Source organism: Apostichopus japonicus, chromosome 13 (genome assembly GCF_037975245.1).
Source record: "Apostichopus japonicus isolate 1M-3 chromosome 13, ASM3797524v1, whole genome shotgun sequence".
Taxonomy (NCBI): Eukaryota; Metazoa; Echinodermata; class Holothuroidea; order Aspidochirotida; family Stichopodidae; genus Apostichopus; species Apostichopus japonicus.
In genome coordinates this window covers 9,825,675-9,846,127 of record NC_092573.1, presented here as the reverse complement: position 1 = coordinate 9,846,127, position 20,453 = coordinate 9,825,675, and the positions used below count along the sequence as shown (strand labels likewise).

The 20,453-nt window shown below is 36.6% G+C and overlaps 2 protein-coding genes across 6 annotated transcripts in view; one reads left to right on the top strand and one right to left on the bottom strand.

The window, feature by feature from the left end:
- LOC139978248 (uncharacterized) overlaps positions 1-14,740 on the bottom strand; it is a 29,117-nt gene extending 14,377 nt beyond the window's left edge. For 2 of the 5 annotated variants that reach the window (XM_071988249.1, XM_071988253.1), the window contains exons 1-4: positions 14,629-14,721; positions 5,796-6,110; positions 3,766-3,863; positions 461-676 (exon numbers count right to left, since the gene is read on the bottom strand). In XM_071988249.1, the coding sequence (XP_071844350.1) occupies positions 461-676; positions 3,766-3,863; positions 5,796-6,071 (590 nt within the window). In that variant the 5' untranslated portion in view covers positions 6,072-6,110; positions 14,629-14,721. Of the gene's footprint in view, positions 1-460; positions 677-3,765; positions 3,864-5,795; positions 6,111-10,559; positions 10,674-13,893; positions 14,044-14,589 lie in introns of those variants that run through there. The other 3 variants (XM_071988251.1, XM_071988250.1, XM_071988252.1) reach the window with 3 other exon arrangements.
- A 20-nt stretch (positions 14,741-14,760) lies between these two features.
- LOC139978250 (bis(5'-nucleosyl)-tetraphosphatase [asymmetrical]-like) lies at positions 14,761-20,192 on the top strand. Its single transcript, XM_071988256.1, has 2 exons — positions 14,761-14,930; positions 18,454-20,192. The coding sequence occupies exons 1-2, from the start codon at positions 14,816-14,818 to the stop codon at positions 18,762-18,764; spliced, it is 426 nt and encodes a 141-aa protein (XP_071844357.1). The 5' UTR covers positions 14,761-14,815; the 3' UTR covers positions 18,765-20,192.
- The last annotated feature ends 261 nt before the right edge of the window (positions 20,193-20,453 follow it).

Sequence of the window (20,453 nt, the reverse complement as noted above, 5' to 3'; positions counted from 1 at the left end):
GCATAGAACAGCATAGCATAAATTGGTGTAGAATAGAATAGCATTGCATAGAATAGAATATAGTAGCACACAATAGCATAGAACAGAATACATTACTGCATAGAATAGCCTAAAATGGCATAGAATAGCATTGCATAGAATACAGTGGCACAGTAGACCATAGCATAAAATAGGATAGAATAGATTGATAAATAGATTAGGATGATCTAGAACTACTCTTGATTTCTTAAACAGCCGATTGACTAGCTAATATTTTCCATTTCTACTACATAGTATTTGGTGAGTACAATAAATTAATGTGGTATTATTCCTGCTATTTCTCTAGGCCAAAGTGCCCTTATAATAATGACAGTCAAATATTTTCTAGTTTCTATCACAGAATAAAAAGACATGTTCATATCGTCATGACACAGCCAGCCTGTCATCAAGAAATAAAGCAGTGTGACTGACCGACACTCACCTCTCACGTTTGTTGAGTAAATCGTACAGCTGACCGCAGTAGATTTCAAAATAGCTGATCCAGACCATGAGACCATCGGAAGATTTATCTCTCTTTAAAAGCTCAAACAAATCCTCAGCAGCAAACTGATAGAGTCCTTTGCCGTTGGCATCTCCGAGTAAGGTGTGAGTCTTACCAGCACCAGTCTGACCGAATGCAAAGCATGTTGCCTTACCCCTGAATGGTAAATAAAAATAAAAATACATACCATAACTTGCAAAAGGGTAACGATACAGTTTTCAGTTTTACTAAATACATTTCTACGGGTATACGACGGTCAGCAAAGTATGGGGCACGACCCAAAAATGGATTGCAATTTTTTGGGGGGTTGGGTCACAGAATTACTTTTAGTCTATTGTTTTCACAGCTTGACCACTGAGAGTGATTAATTGTTATTTCTTAACATCATCTCCACAGTCCTATCTAACTATTAGGCATTCTGAGCATTAATACTTAAAGGTGGGTCTGGGGGGTCATGACCCAGTGCTCATGGAAGGTCCTGGACCTTAAATGTTTGGCACTCACCATTGTACAATATCCCAGAGAATGTAGTCTCACAGTATGTGCCATTTAGTCATTAACATTTTTACCACCTCACACACACATAAAACATACCGTACAGGTATCACAACAGATCTTTAAAATCTTTCTGAAGTTTAGACTTTATATCAACTTGAAATAATGACACTTAATCTAGGTCAAAACACACTCGCATACTTTACATTAAGCCTAGCATGCTTTGTATTTAAATCTCTGATTGATAACTCCCGAGTTTGAGTCCCTCCAAGATTAATGTATGTCGTCCAGTTGTTGACAATTCATAATCATGGATGTTAAAATATGAATCTAAGAGACTGACTTTGGTCAGCTGGTGGCTTTGATAAGCCAATGATGGCTTCTTCGCGAGTTCCTGATTGCAGGAGGATTTAAAAATACATACATATTTATATTCTCTTGAGATGGTATTTAAAGGTTAAAGACAAATTTAAGCGTAAGTTAAAAGAAGTAATTTACCGGTGAAGAATGATTACAGAGTCTCGAGCGTAATAGAATGTTTGAATCTCTCAAGGAACTGAAGAATTGGTGATACTTCTCTAACACTGAACAAACGTCACAAAGATACTATACAGTTTGTCCACGCAGGTACTGTTCTGTACACCACAACACATGTAATCCACTAAAAACATGTTTCATATCAAATTTAGACAGCTATGTAGTATGATTCATTTCAACACAACCAATTAGAGGAGAACCGAAAAGAATATCTCTAAAGCTGTATTTTACGTTAAGTTGCAAGTTTTTGTCATTCTGATCAAACTGGGTAAGATTCCCACATAATTCTAGAGCCCTCACCCTAATTATGAGATTTTAGTCTCATACACAAAATTTTGTGTCCCACAAATTTAAGGTAATGTTTTATAGTTTCGTTAAACCATCAAAGACCACATGTGCATACTTCTTCATCATTCTCTAATTTAGGTTGACTAAAGTATCAGATATTTTCAATTGTAATATCAGCCCCCTCCCCCCACCCACCCCCACATGATTTTATTCTAGGGTGTACTTTCTTTTACCTCTGATGTACACTAAATGACTTGTCTACTTTCACAATTGTAGCTTGATACCACAAAGTTTGTGACAAATTTGATATAAATTCAGCTTCACAAGAAAAATATAATCTAATACTGAAGGGCTTCAGAAGTATGCAACTGAAAGTGACATGTTCAGTATCTCTCACAAAATTGAATAAAATTTTGTTAGCTATCATGCTCAGTAAAACGTAATTTAGTTACATTTATAAATAAGTCTTTGTCCAAAGACTAGAAGAAGCTTCTTCACCACTTCACATATCATGATCAAACTTTTCAAACTTTTTGTGTTTAATCTCAAATTTTGACAGCTCTGCAACATGAATCCTATCAACACAGCTAATTGGACGATAGCTTAGAATCATTTTCCTTGCTTTCCAGTCACAAATTTGAAGTCACGTTTTTTGACAGTGATAATATCATGGCACTTTTGGCTGATAAAGTGAAACAAAGATAATCAATTTTGATTTATTATTTTATCTGCAGCAATGATAAGGAGAAATCATGCACAAAACATTCCAACAGTGTGCACTTTGGATTATTGTAATTATACCAAAAATAAACTTTTCTTGCAAGGATACTTTATTAAAAGCCATTTCAAGGAGTCTAAACTGTCAAAATCATTTTGAAATGTTAAGAGAGAATCACAGCCACATGTTAAAGAAAATAGGTCATGATGGGATTCGTACTGTACATATTTTGTTTAACTTTTTCAGTGGCAATCTGTTTGAAACTTGCTGAGTATTGGCTTCATGGTTCCTCAGAACATGGCAAAAAAATTGTGTTAAACATCAAACACTTTTCAACTATTTAAGCAAAAAAGAATAGACACAAATTTCATGTGATGAAATGAATTAATGACTGCAGTCTTGCAGAGTAGGGCTGAGAGGTTTAAAACTCCATTGATCAATGCTAGTGACGCTTTTAAATTTAACTTGTTACTGCCGATTTGATTTTCTATCATACATAGAAAAGACATCCCACAGTGCAAGTTGCATGACTCAGCAGAAAACGTCAAATCAGATTTAGGCATTAAGTGTCGTAACAGATGTTAAAAAGCTCAAGAAATTTGTGAACTCATGCAAAACAGTTTATAGCATATTAATGTACTTTACATCTGCTACACAGTTGTGTGAGATATATCATCTAAAACAAAAAATGGACATTCTCATTTTATATTAATTAGCAGAGAATTGCATCAAATTGGGTCACGACATATAAAATCATTTAAAGTCCTTTTACGGGACAGATGCTTTGTAACTTCAAATCTGGTACCATTTTCATTTTCAGGTATCCTTAAAGATAAATCTGTTCCCACAAATTGGAGGGGAATCCTGTTATCTCACAACTCAGACCCTGCCCGCCCCGCCCCCCATGCCAAGGCCAGGACGAGTTGTCATCCTCCTCTCAGATGAAACCTGGTAACACACACTATGTGTGATTTATCTGCATGATGGCATCATCGGTTCTAATTTACTATAACACAAAACTGTTCTTTGCAAACACTACACAGTTAACATCATTTGTATGAGTGAGCAGTCAGTCACAGGAATGATCTACATACTGTATATATAATGGGGAGAAGCCATTTTGCCACTTGATGGATTGGGCTTTCAGGAAAGCAGGAAAATGTAAATAAAGAGATGTAAAATCAGAGTTAACCTTAACAATACTGACCCTTTCAAAACAAATGGTAAAAATGGTTTGATCGTTCTCTCGTAAACAGCATTGTTACTAAATTCTTCTGGAAAAACATCATCAAACTGGAATTTATGCTGAAAAAAAAGAGAGATAATATTGTAAAAGTAAACAGAGCAAACACATCTTGATTAACATCAAACATAGACTGCAAGAAAAGGGAGGAGTTTGAAAATTGAGGTACTAGGGATGTTAGGTTCCTTGAGGTCACATTACTTACTTACAAGTTACAATATACTGTAATAGGATCACATAGCTCAAGGAGACTTGTAATCTAATCATCACCTCTGAACCCAAATTGATGGAGATGCTTGTGATGGACACCTCATCATACAGTGTGAACATAAACAGTGTTGTTAATGAAAGTAAAATACTTGGCCACATAAAATAAATTCCTAATTTTTCAGAATCAACATTGTCGAACCCTTTTCTATCAAGGAAAGTATAATGGAACCAGTGAGTAACATAAAACATTATAAATTAAGCAAAAAAGAGGGAAAAAAATTCAAGACTTGTCTCTAGCTGTTTTGGGAGTTTGTTCTAAGTGTATCTATTACACACTCAGTGATGATGATTAGATTTGCTTCTCCTTCATAGAAATTCGGACCCTCAATATTTCTAGACATTTAAAGAGGGTAATATGTTTATATCCCACAATTTCACTCCTTGAGATGACAAATGTTGGCACTTGTCTGATAAACAACAGCTGTTTTTTTTTTTGTATTATTCTATCCAATTGCCCATAGCAACTGAGGACCAGAGGTTGGGAATGAGAGGATAATGAAGGTATAAGATAATCCACTTGTAATGACACCATAAAAGATGACTGGAGGCACGAAATGAAATTTGATGTGTTTGTAGACTGCTGAAGAAACACTATCAGTTGTGTTTCTATGCCACTTTCAATCTTTGAGAAATGACAATTAAAAAGTATGAGGCTCATAAATTAAAATGGCTGGACTACTTAGTCTAGCACACAGACCAGTAGGTTGGTTTCTCAGATGCAACACAAATTCAAATGGAAAACACATATCGCTTTGATGGCCTCTAATAGCTTATAAATGATGTAGTACTGTACAGGTATCGCACCACAATTAGAGTAGTGCACGTCCGCCTGAGAGGTTTACCGTCGGAAAATAGCCCTAAAGTGCCCTACTGTGTTGATTTGTTAGGCATTTTCTGAGTCATCACCATTCTGTTTGATACTAAGATGTTGAAGAGGATGAAATAAACTACTGATGGTCTATAAATCTGGAGAGATTGAAGGTGATTTAAGGTATTTTATAAAATCGTGGGTGAAACAAGAAGATTCTGCAGCAACAGCTGGCAAGGGGAGCACTATGATAAACTTTGAGCTCTTCTAGCTCAAAATATAAACAGTCATGGTGGCAAAAGTTCAATGTTTTATGATAGCCCAAGCCATTAGCTATCATTATGGTAGGACATGTCAGTTGAAAACTTCAATCTATGCTCTATCGGCCTTGGAAAGTGAGGAGTTAAGTGTGTAAGTCAATGGGAGGAATTAATTGTGGTGCGGTACCTACAATGTGTCAACAGCAAATCAACATTTGAGTGTCTTCCAATGGTAGACTGTTGTCCATATACAAAGTTGAAAGAACATATTTTGGTTCAGTTAAATTGCATTTTGCTAAATTGATGGCTTTTAACATTAACAGTTTAGGTCTTCACAGAGAAGCTGATGTTGTCATTGATTTAGCCTTATATCTCTAGGCATATACCAGAGATGATACAGCATATTTTAAAGCTGAAAATCTTGAAAAAAAAACCACAAATAAATAACTAAAAAAGTAGTACTACTAGGACAACTGGATTATATAACATATCGCTTATAAAAAAATTCTGCCTAAAGTCATCGTTTAAAAAGTATGGATTTCATATCAAAATGATTTGACATTCTCAATCCAGTTTTGACAGTACTGAATAATTACAAAATCAAAGAATTATTTAAAAACATTTTTTAACACTCTTGAAAGTGGATGAATACTTACCACCAGGGTCACTTTCCGTAAATCCACCGCTAACTTCTCTTCTTTCACCGATATTTGCCTCTGATTCATCGCCACTTGGACGACATCTTCGTCGTGCCTTGCCTCTCTTTTGCTGAGAGGTCTCTTACGGACGCAAACTTTGATCCTGCTGATCCCATTATTCGTCTTCCTTCTCTGAGGGGTCGTGTGAGGATTCACCTCTGCTTTTTCCATGGATGGTACTCCATAATTATAGCCACTTCTTGCATGATCAACATGGTATACGACAGATGCCATACTACCAACATGGGCTTTGGTCGGCTGTATTTATTTTGCCTGTGAAATACAGATCAAGATAAAATATGTCGGATGCACTTCTAACATTTTTATTTTGTACTTTTGATTGTTGTGTCTCTAAAGCCTATACTTGTTCGATAGATCAAAGTAATTGGTTTACAATTTAATAAATTAAATATTTACATAATACGTCCATACCGACAGTGTTTTTACACTCGGAAGTACTGGACCTGATGTGGATATTCTGATCTGATCCCCAAGGCTGCATGGATCAATTCCACTGGTCAGGATTGTGTGTGATTGACCTTAATGTAAATTGCAATGCAGATCTTCTGTATCTGATCCTGTTATTTCAAACTCAGATCTGAATGAAATACAGATCAAAATCCTCTTATTTAGATACTGAAAGAGACCGGAATCTGTGGTAGAAGATCAGATCTTATCTCATTGGCTGGATGAGGATAATGACTGACAATAGTGCATTTTGCGACTCTGATCTGGATCAAAAGCTGATCAGGTTCTCATACTCAGACGCTGAAAGAGATCAGAATCTGATCCAGATAATCACATGTGATCCCATTGGCTGGGTCAGATGTCATGGTCAGGATCATGGTAGACGGTGGTGTAAATTGTGATTGAGATACAGATCAGATATGTAACACAGATGCTTGTTATTGCTCTAACCCGGGAACTGATCACTGTGGAAGACCAGATCTGATCCCATAAGCTGGATCAAATGTCATGGTCAGGATCATGATTTGACAGTAATGTAACTGCAGCTCAAATTTCAGATCAGATATAGACCAGATCCTGTTATTCCAATTGATGCAAAAGAAACCTAAATCTGATTTTGTCATTAACTCATATCGATTAAGTTATGTACAAGCAACATTAAAATCTACGCAGGCATATATACTGTACATAATTAATGTATCAAACAGTTTTTCAATATCGCCATTATCATGAAACTAAACCTACTGTACTGTACTTTTGATCTATGCTAACAAGGATATATAATATTCACAGTATCCCAGTACTGCAATGCTCATTATAAAAACTGATACTATTTTGTAGGCAATGAAGAGATTTTCCTCTGTATGCAGTCATTACATCAATACTGTACTGTACCTGCTCAGAATCTAGCACATCTTTGCACTTCTGCCTATATGATTTTATGTTGTAGATCTGTAGTATGTCCAGTTTAAACATGATTGCATACATGTACTGTTATCATATCAAACATTTTTGCATACGCCTGCACATTCCTGCATATCAGAGTATTAATTGTATGAATCATGTAGCTCTCATGTAGGTAATACATGAACTCCATGAACTAGTAATTATTACATCACTGATTTATCACATTTTTGTCCCTGCACATTCCTGCACATCAGTGTACTATACATTGAACTGTTATCGTATCAAACATTTTTTCATATGCCTGCACATTCCTGCATATTAGAGTATTAATTGCATGATGTAGCTCTCATGTAGGTATTACATAACTCTATGAACTAGTTATTATTACATCAATGATTTATCATATTTTTGCCCCTGTGCACACCTGCACATCCGTGTACTATACATTGAACTGTTATCATATCAAACATTTCTTCATACGCCTGCACTAACCTGCATATCGGAGTATAATTTGTATGATGTAGCTCTCATGTAGGTATTACATAACTCCATGAACTAGTAACTATTACATCAATGATATATCACATTTTTGTCCCTGCACATTCCTGCATATCAGTGTACTATACATTGAACTGCAATCATATCAAACATTTTTTCATATGCCTGCACATTCCTGCATATTAGAGTATAATTTGTATGATGTAGCTCTCACGTAGGTAATACATAACTCCGTGAACTAGTAATTATTACATCAATGATTCATTACATTTTTTATCCTGCACATTCCTGCACATCGGTGTATTATACTTGAACTGTTATCATATCAAACATATTTTCATATGCCTGCACATTCCTGCATATCAGATTATTAATTGTATGATGTAGCTCTCATGTAGGTATTACATAACTCCATGAACTAGTAATTATTACATCAATGATTTATTACATTTTTTATCCTGCACATTCCTGCACATCGGTGTATTATACTTGAACTGTTATCATATCAAACATATTTTCATATGCCTGCACATTCCTGCATATCAGATTATTAATTGTATGATGTAGCTCTCATGTAGGTATTACATAACTCCATGAACTAGTAAAATTCTTACATCAATGATTTATCACATTTTTTATCCTGCACATCGGTGTACTATACATCGAATGTATTTCCTCTCTTCCCTCTCCGCCATGCAGGTTTCATGGGCTAACTTGAAATCAATTATAGCTAATGCCGAGATTTACATTCATTCTGATATTCTGGTATTAGTATATCCTCACTCCTGCTTAGTTTGACACTTAAAGAGTACTCCACAGTACAGTATGTAGAATATAATTCTATCATTGCCCAATGCCCATGCAGGGTTTATAATATTACATTTAATTATTGTCAAGTATCATTATTTCTACAATTAACTGTACATGTTCCCCATGTTACACAGCCTTGCCTGAGAGGCCATCTACAGGAGGCTGAAGGTTATTGAATCCCGACTTATGAAACCTTAAAATGTGATGATTGTGATTTTAGAGGCGTTTGTTGACTGCAGGTTGTCAAAGAGTACAATTTTCACCCGCAGAGTTGTTTTTCCAGAAAACAAAGTGAAATCCGAAACGTGATTGCAAGTGCTTTTCTAAATCATTTTGCTTCCCACGTAAAAACTTTCTAGTAGTCTGCAAGCTATCTATCACGTGGCCCTTGTTTTTACCAAATGAGTCGTTAAGGATTTTTATACCTCCTAGTGAGGGATTAACTCATCATGAAAGTTTTATGTAGTCTGAAGGGAAAAAAAGAAACAACAAACAACTTTGCTAAGGTTTTTATAGCCACAATTTAAAACATAGATGAGGGTGGATTGCCATGGTTACAGTTACCTAAGTAATTACACATAGACAGCGAATAACTTTGTCAAGACACTTCCGTACATGCCATTGAGAGAATAACCAGAATATAATCATTATATTGCTCACGTATAAAAGATAAACAAGAATTATAGCGAAGCCAAAACAGACATTGGCTTGGTCAACTCTTTCAACACAGTGAAACTATTACCCAACCTAGATTATTAGGAGAAGATTTAAAAAGAATAGCTTTGTTAGGAAATTGAGTTTAGAATCCAACAAATTATTACAACTACATTGAAACAAACAAACAAATCACTGCAATGGTTGACCTGAATGAAACTCTTTGATAAGACAAATTTATGGCCCAGAAAGCTGATCAGAGGTGGTACAGTACATAGCTTAAATGATACCAAGTTTGTAGACTAGATAGATGGAATGTGTAAAAGTAAGTTGGCCTGACGTTTCGATCCTAGCAGGATCTTCTTCAGAGGCTAAAATAGATGGAAGAGTGCAAATATAGAGAGGGGACAGGCAATAGAGGAACGCAGTAAATTTAGAAACAAATTATAAAGAAGAAAACAGCTGAGAATAAAATAAATTTGGCTAGCAGTGGAAGAAGGAATATCACCTTCAGTTGAATACATCAGAAGAGTGAACATTCGGTTTTGTGAAATTATAATAATATACATGATTGATACCAAACTTTAAAATAGATCTGCTTTGTGTTAGATAGAGAATATATTTTATAGTATTAAATGACCAAGGGAAAACTGACTAGGATATTGTAAACAAACCGGGCAGGATATCCTAGTTGGTAGTGCTGTGCTCGTAACCCTGCGGACACTGGTTTGAATTCTGTATAGCCTAGCCAAAATTTGTTTGCTGCAAATTGTATGTATGTATTTTAGGTCCTCCTGCAAGCAGGAACTCGCGAAGAAGCCTCATTGGCTTATCAAAGCCGCAAGCTGACCCGAGTCAGTCTATTAGATTCATATTTAACGTCCATGATTAGGAATTGTCAATTGTCAACAACTCTGTAACTGGACGACATACTGTACATTAACCTTGGAGTGACTCGAACTGGGGACCTTATGATTGGAAGGTATTTGAAATTAAAACAACATGCATACTATGTAAGTTGTGTTACTGGGTTCTTACAAGGGTTATCAAAGCTCAGATACCAAAACCAATATAGATTTCTTGTCCTCCTTGTGGGATATCCACATGACACTTAGTAAACTTTTCAATTTAGCACATCAAGGAATAATTTTGTGTTACAGTTTTGAAGGCCATGACTTTTGTCCCTAATAACATATCAACATATGGTTTCTGTATATACAGACAAAAACTGCTGTACATTTTTGCACTTCAAGTATAAGAAGTGTCCCAATTTGTATAGCAGTTTGAGATGGGATACCAGAAAAAAAATTCCCAGAGCACCACCCACCAATGACTTGTAATCAAGTAAATAACATTCATATATTTTCCAATCCAGTTGATACTTACAGTAAAATAAACAATTCCAACTTTTAAATTCTTTCACTTGCTGATATCAAGAACATGTCCATCCTCGCATTTCTCGCCAACAAGATAACTTCTGTCGATTCCCTATTGCAGCATATTAAGGGTTGCCCTCGGGAGAGTGAACACATACATTTTGAACTATCCGTTAACTGTTTGAAGGGACTTCAATACGCATCCCATTCATGATAAGCAGCTGGGTTTATTACCCTAACAATAAACTGAAAGTTTGTACCTTGAATACCCATTCAGGTACACCCTGTCATGGATGAAAGACACTCCAATGTAACAACTGTATTTGCTGGACAGGGGGGAACTGTCAGCCCGATCAATAATATTGATCTAGTACTGTAGGCTGGCATTCCTTAATGGTCCATAATGGTGAAGGGATAAACACTTGTGTTTCTGTCGTATAGACATTAAAGCGTTTAGAATCTGTTATTCCATAATATATACAGCAATCTACTCAAGAGATAGTAAATTTTAAACTTTTGAATGAATAGGAGATATTGATTTGATTGATATACTAAAAATGTTGCAGAGGGAGAAGAGTGGGACAAACAAAGTATATACAGTAGATAGAATATTGAAAATTGCCTACCAAGTTGGAACAACTTTTGAATTTTTGTTTTGTTTTCATGTCATGCTTTCAAGAAACTATTACTGACATTGGTGCAAGCAGTATGGATATTCTTTTCTTAATTAGATATAGGTTAGGAACCGTTCGTACTGTCTGTATGAGTGCATTGAAGCATGATATTAAAGGATATTATTTGGTGTTATTAGCCATAGAATCAGATCCAGGTTATGAACTGTTCATACTGTCAGTATGAGTGCTTTGTTCACATGAATTGAGAGGGCAGTAGGGAGTGGTATTAGCATTAGAATCAGATAAAGGTTAATAGGAAATGTTCATATACTGTCAATATGAGTGCTTTGAAGCATGAATTGAGAGGGCAGTGGGGAGTGGTATTAGCATTAGAATCAGATAAAGGTTAATAGGAAATGTTCATATACTGTCAATATGAGTGCTTTGAAGCATGAATTGAGAGGGCAGTGGTATTAGCATTAGAATCAGATCAAGGTAATAAATACACTATTATATTTTTATTTCTTAAAATCAGGTCTATAGTCCAAGCTACCTTCATCCATTTAAAGCATAGATTGAATTCTGTTCAGTGGGGTCGTGGCTTAGCCCTCATATCATATCCTGTGTCGCGCGGGCATAAAAGGGGACCAGGGATCTAGAAGACCTGACTGTTCAAACTATAGATGATATATTTGCAGCATTGTCTGCCAGCTGAAACATATGTAAAACCCTTACCTTCTGGTCACTGTGCGTAAGTACTGTCATTTGTACGAACAAAATCTCTCTTCATGTCTGCACCATGGCATATAAAATGAATATGCATTTGTGGGCTGATGATTGCTAATTAGTTAATTGCTCTGTACGGAATTTGAACGAATCGCATCTAGGCCTTTTGGCTAAGATCATGAGCAGTGGTTGTTTCGTGATACACATTTGACGATGATCCCACACGGTCACAGTCTTGATGTAAGGGGGACTGCGGATCAGTCGTTTGGTTGTCAAGCCTAGGATTTTTCTTGGGTGACTTTTCTAAGTATCAATTGTCCTCTACAGAATTAGAATGAATAACCAGGGACCAGAGAGAAAGGTCCTACTAATGATAACTCCTAGTATGACCTATTGGCAGGAGTCACAAAGGTGCTTTCATTGACCATGGAACATTGCTGCATTAATATTTTCTCTTAGGTATGTATATTCATGCTGTACATTAAAAATGTGTTACATTAATTACCATATAATTTGAACTGATGTTTTGGGGTTCAACTTGGAAATACTGTATATAGGGGATAATACTGTTTTTTTTCGTAAGGTATTACAACCGTTAAACTAAAACTATTAATATGAACAAATTCCATCTCACTGTACCACACACTCTTACACTTCAACTTTGAAGTTCAACAATGGTGACCAGATATGGATATCCTATCAAAAGCAACAGCAGCCAAATTGGATGGATATATTTTGATTGAAATTTTATGAAATGTTACCAAAAATATCCTTTTAGTTTCATTATATTGGATATGCAAATTTCATACTAATTTGCTGAGATTTTAAAGGATGAAGCAATCAACAGTTTAAAAGTTCATGAGTCCCTCTAACTGTATCCCACTGTAACATCAACCTACCTAAAATAGACTCAGTATTACCATAGCAATTTCACAAATTAAGAATTGGGAATTATTTAATAATGACAGGCACCCAATGGCCTTCCAAAATATTTCTGCACTTGGCTAAAAGAACAGTTCATATTTATATTTTCAACTGGAATTTATCTATCTAGCCTTGAGTTAAAGAATTATGCATCTGGACTAAACTTCTGACAACAGGTTTTGCCAAAATATTTAACAGCAGTGATCTAAATTTCAAAATCAATAAAAGAATCACAGAAAAATTGTGTAATTGTCAACATTAACAGAGCTGTGCAGTTTGTTTTTTTGTGTTTATCATGGTTTTGATCTTGAAATACCTCAAAAACTGACAAAAAGATTTATCACATCATAAACAAAGGACCCTTGAAGTGAAATGCTGATTGACTTTTCAGTCAAAGTCAAAATGTCACAGAATATTTAAAACATATACATCCTTACAACAGAAATATTAAGAAAGATTAAAATAAAAAATAAATGAAGAAAAGAATAGATAATGCTCAAAACATTTCCTGTAATTTCAAATGATATTCTGTACACTGGCAAGAGGAAAATAAAACTACATGATTAACAATAAGACTTGGCTTAATCCACACAATTTTCTGTTTAATGAGACTAAGAAACACCCTAACTACTTGAGATTGAAATGATGCAACTTGTTAAGCCTAGGCCTTTTTTGGTGACCAACAATGTGAACCTTATATGTTGAAGAGAAAAATATTCCACACTGCTATTTGAACTTTATATCTTTATATCTTGTACCTAATTCAAGATAAGGCTGATTGATTGGAACTTATTTTGACTGGCTAAATCTTTGACTACTCCAGGAATAAGGAGTACAGTAGGAGGCCTATAATGTCATTTGGGTTCTTCCAAAGCTTTACTTAGGCAATTGTAATCTTTTTGTTGATTTTATCCTTGAAATCTGATACATTTGGAATGTTTGCAAAATTCTCTGTACTTGATTTCATCAAAGTATAATTTTTTTATAGAAATATTATTATCCTCTGTGGATAAATGATTGAGAAATTATAGAGAAAAGCACAGACCTTTTCAGCTGAAATATCACTTTAAAAATTCATACCTTTGTTGAATTACAAAATGCTATGAGGGTATGGTTTTCGCACAAAGATTCAGAACATATCCAGTAATTTTGCTAACAAATCAACTCCAGCCACCGGAACTTTCTTCTCACTTCAAAGTCAACTTGCTGTGATTAATTCCTTCATCCCTCCTTCAAAATAAAGATTATGGATGAGTAGAATTAGGTTAAGTATACATTAAGTATATATGAGCACAATGCTCTGACTTGGTTGGACGGTGCTTTTTTAGTGCCCCTATTTTGTTTTGGTTAATACACAAGCAATATAATTACACACATATCTATGACCTGCATTTCCAAAGTAAATTAGGTAATATCTTCAGTTTGGAGGTATGAAATACTTTCTCACTTTGCCATTTCTAAATTAGGCCTAGGTCATTTGAAGTCTCAAGACAAGATAACGGTTTTCAAGTTACGGTTATTGCAGCAATTAATTCAGTGTTGAATGTTTTCTTAAGTTGGGGTCGGTTCCCTTCAATTTTATAAGGTTTAAGTTTGTGTTTCGCTTTATATATCCAGCTACTGTAGGCCTGAAACTCCAAGCCTGGGGGCATATGTACTAAGGCCCACAGTGAGTAGTCTACAGTAAGTACTGAATCCACTGAGTTTGTAGCCTGTAGGCCTGTGATTGAGTATGAATACTTCTAGTTTGTATTTAAATATTAAAGCTCAACAAACCATTCGACATCCACCCTCAGTGTTTTCCACTAAGCTTACTTAAACTAGATACACTCGGCCAAACGAACCATTTCCACTTTTCGACGGACGGCTGTGCAAAACAAAGCTATATCAGATGCATCTGAATGAATTTCATAAAGCAAATCTCCCGCATTCAGGAAGGGTGAACACAACAAATACTCACTCCCAATGAGTGAAGTTGATAAGCAGACCTACTTGTTTCAAGATGGCAACGCCTTTAAAAGCCGGTGGAATTTTAATATTTAGACGAATACAGAACGAAGTACAATATCTGTTACTTCAAACATCTTACGGAGAACATCACTGGACTCCCCCAAAAGGTATCAAGTCCGTTTAGGCATTAATTCCATTCCTACTTGCTGGCAAGTGTCACTGAAAGCCCCATAACAGCAGCTGTAAAGTATGTACTAGTTTCACGAAACTACGGGTAGTGGCCATCTAACGTTAGAGACATAGGCTAGAATAGTTCAGGTATTCCAAATGAAAATGTTACTTGTGTAACTCATATAAGAACTAAACGAACCTGCACATATTAAGTTTTATCGTATTATAAAGACTGAACTTAGCATTGACATTTAGGAATGGATGCCTAGGTATATTGTCTAACATGATATCCACTCCTAGCCGGGTATGTAACAACAATATGATCAATATGTCCATGGGCGTCAATCCAGGGGGGGACGGGGGGACACGTCCCCCCACATTTCGATGGATGGGGGAAACAATATCAAATGTCCCCCCCCCACACATTTGGAAAAAGATTAGTGTCGTGGCTCTATTTGGTTAGGGCTTACACATCTTAGGATTCATATCCTCGAATATCACTCAATGTTGCTGAATGGAGAATTCCACCCAGATCTCGTGAGTTGGTACCCTGAGCTCTCCAACAATCTTAAGCTTAGTCTGCCTTTCTTTCGAGGCCAGTTCCATTCGTCGTCGGTTTAAGGGTATAGACAAATATTCAAGTCGATGAATCCAGCGGTACGGGCTATGTTTGGTGAAGTCGAAGCTCTCTTGCATAGTCTCCTCCGCCAGTTCGACGGAAGCCGAGAGATCTTTTAGTGCTCTGAGGCGTTTGAAGACAAGGCTACGGAGCACCATGACTCTACAGAGGCTGAACCATGTGATCGTGTTCCATATTCACCGCGCAGGGACGTCGTTAGAGGGGGTGTGGGGGTGTCTCACCCCAAACTTGGTAAAACTGACGCTAGTTGGAAAATTGGAGTGCGACAGTCGGAATTTCCGACTGTCGCACTCTAGTTTATCTAAGCCTATTTATTTTTCCCTGTGATTGTGCATGACCTAATTTTTTTTAAATTTCGGTCAAAATTGACCTTTAACCTGTCATATTTACCACGTTTTTGTTGCCACTTTGGGAAATTGTATCTCGGGATTCTTATACTCCACCGTACAAAACTTCTACTGATTTTGAATACTACAAAAAAATGCCTAATAGAACTGCCGTCATAGGCGTAGGAGCCCAATTTGTGGGGGGGGGGTTTGTAACAACTTGCCCGAAAAATATAACCAAAATTTTTCGCGCGCTACGCGCGCGTTCCACATGGTAATGTGCATAACATATAGGCATGCATCGGTATTTACATCGCATGTAAATAGCATTCAATCATTTTCCGTCTTATTACAGTATTGGTTACAATTATTGGGTAAAAATAATATCAGTTTAACCACTGAAAAAAAAAATGCAAATTATCTTTCTTTCAGTAGGTGCCCAAAAAGTTATCAGCATATTGCCCGAATTTTCACAAAAATATTTGGTTGGGGTGGGGGGGGCTAATAAGTTTGTGAAATGAGTGCCAGTGGGTACAAATGTATCGCAAAAAGTTCGGAACAGCGCGAGGGTGGGGGTACAAATTTCTGGCCTTAGCTACGTCCCTGGGTACACGGTGGTTACATAGTACGCTCCGACCAGAATTCACCCGATTACCAGATGCAGATCCACCTAGCAACCGAGGTAACTTGCGTGAGGACTCCAACGAACAACCCCTGATTTATTTTCATGCCTTCATCACTTTAGCCACCACTCACATGGGACCTATTCTAAGTCTGACGATACATGCGCATGTGTGAGGTCCTGAAAACATAATTAAAGTGGTTTGTCTTGCCATCCTTGTTTCAAATTTCATAGAAATGTATTATCGTAGACCTAGCAACCTGGTTTAACATGCTGGGCGTTTGACGACTTTTGGCCAAATTTGCGCTAAGCTCGCTATACGAACTCGGATCTGGGCTGTGCCTAATTAGTTAGTTATTTAAATTATTAATAATGGCGTATGATGAAATGCACCATTTTGTGGTATGACTCTCAGGACGGAAAGTCGAGAAACTCACATGCAGTCGCGGCGGATAGCTTCCTTCGCCTAAATGTCCGGGGAAATTTTGGGACATCGTTCCTATAGACCAGGGGTGGGCAACCTGCGGGCCACATGTGGCCCGCCAGTGATTTTTTTGCGGCCTGTGAGATGTCTCAAAAAAAGAAGAAAAAAATCAATCTATTTGCATCATCACCAAAAACGAGCTAGCTGCTTAGAATTTACAGTATCTGCACTAATGATGCTGCCAGGTTGGTCTATTATCACCATTAATTATCAACTGGACTGTATTGACATTATGGTTTTGTGAATACAGATTAAGTACACACACCTATTGCTTAAACGTCCTCAGAATCAAAGGTTTGAAATCAACAGCAGGTCGTTGGTTAGGTGCGGCCCTGTCAATCTTTCACTCCTAAAATTTGTCCCATTCATTCAAAAGGTTGCCCACCCCTGCGATACACCTATATATGAGGCCCTGGGGTCAGTGGCATTGTGCCCATTGGGGCCCGGGGGCACAGGCCCCCCCCACAAATGTTTTGTCAAAGGTGTCATAAAATGTTGTCATAATTTAAAAAAAAAAGGGTTTTCAAAATCGAAAAGTAGACTAAATATTCAATTGCCCTTTGATGGTCGTTGCTGATTTTCCACACACCTCAAAGACGACATATCGGGATTAGTAATGCCATTACCTTTGAATATGTTTGTCCTAAGCTCGCGTTTGATACAGTCTCAATTAACCTGGAAAATAATCACTTCGTTATCGCGCGTTTTACCTTAGGTTTCGCTACTTTCGCTTTTTCTGCCCATGTTTTCAAACGGCATAGCTTTTTATTCACCCAGTCACCACTTCTCACGGGCATGGGCGGTGATCATGGATCAGCCAACACAAAAATGTTTCGATATCTTAAATTTAGGGCGCTTCTGGGAGACGAGGAATAGGTAAACTGAGGAATAAATGGCGATCACTTCCTTCGAGAATATATCCCAAAATAAAAAATTGCCGGATATTTTTATCAATTTTAGGGGTGTTGCTTACTGCCATAATGCACGGGAAGTGCCGTTTCCTGCAATCTGAGGGGTCTGCCAGAAGAAAAATTTTCTTGTACGCTGCGCGCCAACCGATGGTGGCGCTCCGCTTAGATGGTACTTACGGCCGGAATACTCGAATCGATTACGTCCCCCCCACGTTTCAAATCGGATTGACGCCCCTGAATATGTCAAAGGCAAATGAAAAGCTTTACATTGAGAATTAAAAAGTGGTAGTTGAATGTAGATGCTTTGTGGCTCATTCATTTGAAACTATAGATCAGCTGCCCTGAATATATATATTTTATGCAGCATATTCATTGTATTTGGATCTTCGGACTATGCAATATGCCAGAGTTTATTGTAGTAAAATAGAGTGTAATACAGTGCTGACAACAACTTTGTATGCAGACATAACTGCAGTCTGTATATTACAAGAAAACTGACAAGAATCAGCAAGAAAGATGTTTCCTTCTTTTTTCAGGTCATGTGGATCCCGGTGAGGACTTCAGGACGGCTGCTTTAAGAGAGACAGAGGAAGAGGCAGGACTTAGGGAATCACAATTTAAACTTTTTGACTTTGAAAAATGCTTAAAATATTCTGTGAGAGGAAGACCCAAGGAAGTTGTCTATTGGCTTGCCGAACTCAAGGACCCAAACACTCCTGTCAAGTTATCTGATGAACACCAAGACTTTAAATGGCTCTGTTTATCAGAAGCCTGTTCATATTCCAGATTCAATGACCTGCAGGAAGTTTTAAAGGATGCTGATGAGTACATACAAGGAAGAGGGTGAAGGTCATTTACAGTTACTGTACATCATGCCACTTAGAACGCAAACGAACAACGGTATAAGTTCAAAATATTCTCGGTGAATGTTCAAGATGAAAATTAATATTGCATAAACTGTCTGATCTTTGTTGAAATCAACTCAACTTAGCCTCCTCACACAGTGGTCTTTTCCCACATAGAAATTTGTCTCAGGTGTTCTTAAATTATGCCATACCAAAGGCACAGGATGGTTTAATACTTGTCATTAGTACCTTGAATCATCATTTATTGTGCAAACTTTCAAATTTGCTCGGTATTTACATCCCTTAAATTTACTTTTCTGGTGAACCTAATATGACTGATTTCTCTTATCAGAGCAATCTATAGTACTATATTTTACAATTAAAAAATATGAATTTATATTCAGTATTACCTTCTGAGTAGCCTTCATAGCCTGGTATAGATCAATTGAAGAATTTTTGGTTCCAGCATTAACCATAAAGCAACTGCTTGGATACAGATGCTGTCTCACTTTTGTTGAGTTTTAACACAAATGTGAAATTATATATGTTGCATTAATTTTCTCTTAAAAATTCATTGGAATATTCAGAAATCTACACTTAAAATATTACATTCGTCTTAATTGTGGTCAAGCACTGACGAGGGTTATAGTGAAGCAATGATTTGGAAATGAATATCAATAACTCTTTTCTTCTGTCGATTAATTGTTTGACCATTTCAGTGTAAAGAATATAGAATAGAATATTTTCCATGTTGTTCGCTATGTTAATGATGTTACTCACTCTGCTTTTGCCAGAGGCATGGCCAAAGGGGTGGGGGAGGAGGCAGGGCATGGCCCCCATTTCCTATCATTAGATAGGGCAAATGGATCAGTCTGAGTATTTATCACATTCAGCCTTCGAAGAATTGACTCACATGTGCAGGAAATCAAAATAAACACAACCTTGCTTTTAGACCTAATTACACACCTAATTTAAAGTCAAATTATGAATTATATTCCCTCAGAATGCACCATTTTATGTCAAAAGTGTTCTGTTTTCTGTCCGGGGGGAGGAGAGCAGGGACCACCAGACCCCACCCCCATATGGGAGGACTTTAGAATTTTCTCCCCCACCTTTGAAATATTACTCATTCATGAAGAAAATCACCAAACTCAAAATAGTTTGTTGTTACAGCAGAGAAAAAGAGAAGGAGGAATTTGATTTTGATTTCAACAGATTATCCTTGTATGTCTCTCAAGTAATTTGAATTTTTGTGGAAAAAAACACTTTTTACCATAATTAGCAATGATTATAAAATCTTAGAATTTGTTTACCTTCTTGTAAAATTTTCATTGTGATGTTTTTTGGTCTTTGAAGGAAACACATTTCGTCTTTACAGTTAATGGTGAAGTTAAAATAAAGAGCTATATTTTCTCCAACATGTTATTTGACATTAACATTTTTCCCTGTATTGTTTGAGATTTTTGACTTGTTATCTAATTATCAGTTTTTGAATCAGTTTTGATAATATTTCATATTGAAACATAAGATATACAGTGATTTAAATATGAGCAAACTTCAGATTTCATTTAGATATTGGAGGACGGGAATGCGGGAGGGGGAGGGGGGGTCGTCAAAATGACAAGAATTGTTGCGTCTCATCAAAACGTCAATTGACATGTCTTTTCTACGCTTCCGTAGTTATCCGTAGC

Bases quoted from the DNA above. Each gene is read 5' to 3' on its own strand.
- LOC139978250 (XM_071988256.1), top strand. From the start codon at position 14,816: ATGGCAACGCCTTTAAAAGCCGGTGGAATTTTAATATTTAGACGAATA. The intron at 14,931-18,453 runs GTATCAAGTCCG...TTCTTTTTTCAG, and splicing joins TCACTGGACTCCCCCAAAAG to GTCATGTGGATCCCGGTGAG.